This window comes from Triticum dicoccoides, chromosome 5A (assembly GCF_002162155.2).
Source record: "Triticum dicoccoides isolate Atlit2015 ecotype Zavitan chromosome 5A, WEW_v2.0, whole genome shotgun sequence".
Taxonomy (NCBI): Eukaryota; Viridiplantae; Streptophyta; class Magnoliopsida; order Poales; family Poaceae; genus Triticum; species Triticum dicoccoides.
Genome location: NC_041388.1, coordinates 420,919,963 through 420,924,001, shown reverse-complemented (window position 1 = coordinate 420,924,001; position 4,039 = coordinate 420,919,963). Strand labels below are relative to the sequence as shown.

The window sequence follows — 4,039 nt, the reverse complement described above, 5'->3', positions numbered from 1 at the left end:
CAGTAAAACATTCTGTAACTAGAACACTGAATGCAAATTCGATGCAAATCATGTAAGACAAACATGCCGAGGTATACATGATTACATGTAGACAAATTATCTTATGCGTTTGAACGCAAACAGCTAATTAATTTCATCACCATTCACCATTTGCCATATATGTCTCAACAGCAACCATATATTGTAGGGTGTCACAGACAGCCCATTTAGGTTTTGCACATACATCAGTTTACAACACAAGCAGGGGTCTGAGATTACAACAACATGAGTTCACGGCGCCACGTCCGGGTCCCTAAATCACACCATCCAAGTCCAAAACCAGTACATGAATTACAACAACACAGGTTGGTTGGATTGTAACCATCATTATTGATGAATATAAAATGGTGCAATGCATGCATATCACTCACAACCTGGCCCTGGCTGATACTGCTGCGGAGCTTGCAATTGCAGGTGGTACCTCATTTCCATCCTCCAATGGCTTCATCTCCTGCTGCGCCTCGTTAGAGACGAACACAGACCAACCGATGTATCCTTTGACAGCATGGGCAGGAAGTCCATGCATCTCTCCAGCCCTCCTTTTCAGCTCCGCAATTCTTTGATCCAACTCCTGAGTTCGGGTTGGGGAACCATCGTGCTCTTCCAACATCTTCTCTATCTCCGCGATCAGCAACCGCTCCTTCAACGCGTGCTCCCTCAGACGTAGCAAAGACTCGGAACGCTCATGGAAAAGGGACATGAAGCTGACCACGAGAAGAGGTTGGACATCATCGTGATCGAGGCCAATAAAAGCAGAAGCTACAGCACTGCCGCGGACGACCGCGGCACCATCATCTAGCCGCCTGCCCCTCTGCCCAGGCGCCACAGGCAGAACTTCAAACGGAGTGCCTGCGAACTCGCAAGGGAAATGCTGCCTCATGGTAATAACGGCCAGCATCGCCGCATCCTGCAGGGCCTCAAAGAGGCAGTGCCGCGTAGCTTCCAGTTTAACCGACCAGCCAGAGTGTTGCTGTAGCTTGATCCATACTCGATGCCCAGTAACCTGATCCTGATAGGTGATCTGCTCTTCCAGAAACCTTGGTTGGGAAAGTCCACCCAGGTGGCTGATGGCAATCCGCAGAAATAACAACCATCCATCACCTGACAGCTCGTCATCGCTCATGACTCGTGGATGTATTCCCTGCATCCAGCAAATGATGGGATCAGCGTCGCCAATAGTCAATTCAGCACTCAGCAGTATAAAAGAGAAAAAGAAGTCATTATTTCAAAGCTGTAGTTGTATGTATAATCTTATAAATCCGGGCATATAGTCTACAAATATTGCATGAAGCAACCCCAAATACCCTGCAACCACCGCAAAGCGCAAACATAACACCTTATTACATTAATTAAGAGCATCTCCAACAAATGAGGTAAAACAGCGGCGGTGCAAAAAATTGTCTTTTGGGGCCAAAAAACCAGTTACAACAGATGACACATCTCTATTTTGTGATGAAAATTTTTGGGGCAACCTCGAATTTTAGCTGCTGCTGCATATTTCCAGCGCCACTAGCGGCTGCCCAAAAATTTGTAAAGCTGTGGCGGGTCACCCCGGGTATAAAAAATGAAGACCCAAAACCGAACCCGAAAAGACGGAATAAAAACCGGTTTGCAAAACTACAGGACCGAACTAAGTATGGTCAAATCGATCCTCTGCTATGCAGGACCGAATAGTCCATACAGACCGATTTAAAATCCCACATGCACACCACAATATCCAGGTCATGTTTATTTAATCTTTTGAAAAATAATCAAACTTGAAAATGTGACTGCAGCTTAGAAGGCACTGACCTGTTCAAACACAGACAGCCAACTATTGACTTCGGTGCTTATGTTTCCAGATGATCTCATTTCATCATCATAAAGATTATCTATATGATCCAGCAATCCATCCTGGCACAAATAAACTAAGCATTAGGTGCTTCAAACACAAGACATAGGATTAATGCTTTAAGGCCAATCACTTAGAAGCGAAGTTGGTTAGCACAAAAGTGTCTTTCTTCAGTGCCCTCTGGCCTCATGTTTCCAGATAATCTTCAAACACACAGATGAGAAACTAAGCTAACTTTGTTCCTGAATATTCTTCCTGCCCATTTTCTGATAAATTGTATGGTTGAAATGGGCTTTGAGGCAATAGAGGGGGAACAGCCATCTCTGGTGGACCTGAAGCAGATGTCGTGTCAGGGTTAACTCACAGTGTATATAGTCCCATTGGAAATAGGCATGCAATTCAACTATACCTAAGCAGGCTACTGATGATGATATATGAAAACTGAAAAGGCACATGACCGAGCAAAACTTGATAAAGAGTTATCAGTTTAATTGAATTATTGGATGTCTCAATTTTATACCATGCATTAACATAATTACTAATATCTAAAATCACATTAGTTTGAAACTTGCCGTCAAATTTTGGCTTGGAATTCACACCAGTAGCGCTATCAATTTGCTCCAGCTCTCCAAGGTGAGGCTCGATCATTCTGTGTTCAGGAACAGAAGGGATTGAGGCTTGAAAATTTTCACCACAGGTGTCTCCATGATGCCCACTGATGAAGTCGGTGCCCTGCCAATGTTCAACTGGAATTAGGAAACATCACAAATAGACATATATATCTAGGATACTGGGGACTAGGGAAAATAACCTTCATGCTTCTAATAGGTCCCTGACCTTGCTTGATCTCATCCTCGGAGCCTGGAAGTGTTGATAAAGGAACGGGCATCAGTGAATCAAAAGAAGCTTTCTGGCATACTGCTGATCCTGAAAGTTCCTTTCTCTTCTGCAAAAAGAAAAAATAAAAATAAAAATTGGTTCAAAAAATCATCAACCTAAAACACGAATAGAATAATCATAAATTTCTCAGCACTCCTGAGTTTCGTCAAAAAAAAACTTTAGGTTGATGTTCATTATTTTCTTTACGGGTCAACGGCGGGCTTACGCCTGCCTGAATCTTTATTACCAAACCAAAGAAGCCACTACAAGAGAGCAGAGTTATAGGTGGGGAGGAACAAAGAAGAAATTACAAAGCATAGTAAAAAAAAGACTATAATCTCTCAGCAAGGTGGAATAACATAGAGGCCCAGTCATTTAGCAAAGCTTTTTTCTGAATATTTCTGCAGCGATGAGCCCACAGATTCAGGTTGTTTTCTGTGGCTCTAGCGATGGAGTGTAGAACCTGGTGCTCGGAGCGAAAAACCATGACATTCCGCCATTTCCAGATGCTCCATAATAGGGACATGAGCACCGTGGAGCAGGTTTTGTTTGTCAAATACACATATCCCAGGTGTGAAGCAGCCCCAGAGGTGTAACATGACATAGACTAGTTATCTCCTCCCAGAGAGGGTTTAGTTGGGGGCAATGAAATAGCAGATGAACAATAGATTCAGTCTGGCTGCAAAAGGGGGGAGGTGTCCGAAGTGACGATGTTTCTGTAGAATCGCCTTTCATTGGTAAAAAGGCGATCTTTGTGGGCGAGCTATGAATATTCTGCATTTATTCGGGACGTAGTTCCTCCAAATGGCCGGAGCCAGGTGATCTCCCGGTGTTCACTGCCAGACTGCCTTGTATGCAATTTTAGTGGTTAGCGGTTTACCTAGGTCCCTCAAAATCCTTCTGTCTGCAACCTGCAAATTCAAGTTTACCAAGGCCAAAGTAGTGGGCAAAGAAATAAGCTTGCAAGTAGCCGTGAATGACAACCTAGGGGCAAGGTCTAAAGTAAGGTTGCGCGTTGCCAAAACCCTAGCCACGGATAGTTTTCATGTTGGAGTGGGTGTAAAGAGCAGGGAATTGCTGAGCAAGGGCGGTATGAGATAGAGGAAGCCACAAATGAGACTAAAAAGCCATGGTAGAGCCACCCCCTAGCAGAACCTTGGTAATAGAGCGGTACAAATCTAGGCCTTTCATGATACCTTGCCAAATAGGAGCGCCCCCTTCCCCCCTCGCGTCGCCCCGCGCGCAACCGAGGGGGAACCCTAGTCTCCACCGCAGCCAGCCCCCCTCCCC

At 44.7% G+C, this 4,039-nt stretch overlaps 1 protein-coding gene across 1 annotated transcript; it reads right to left on the bottom strand.

Moving 5' to 3' along the window:
• Nucleotides 1-259: 259 nt before the first annotated feature.
• LOC119297498 lies at nt 260-2,164 on the bottom strand. The gene is made up of 2 exons (XM_037575266.1): nt 1,831-2,164; nt 260-1,180 (listed from the first exon to the last, which is right to left on the bottom strand). Exons 1-2 carry the CDS (start codon nt 1,888-1,890, stop codon nt 407-409), a joined length of 834 nt encoding a protein of 277 aa, XP_037431163.1. The 5' UTR covers nt 1,891-2,164; the 3' UTR covers nt 260-406.
• Nucleotides 2,165-4,039: the final 1,875 nt, after the last annotated feature.

Coding starts and splice junctions, on each gene's coding strand:
- LOC119297498 (XM_037575266.1), bottom strand. CDS start 1,890: ATGAGATCATCTGGAAACATAAGCACCGAAGTCAATAGTTGGCTGTCT. Junction 1,181..1,830: donor GGCTGTCTGTGTTTGAACAG/GTCAGTGCCTTC, acceptor TGCTGGATGCAG/GGAATACATCCACGAGTCAT.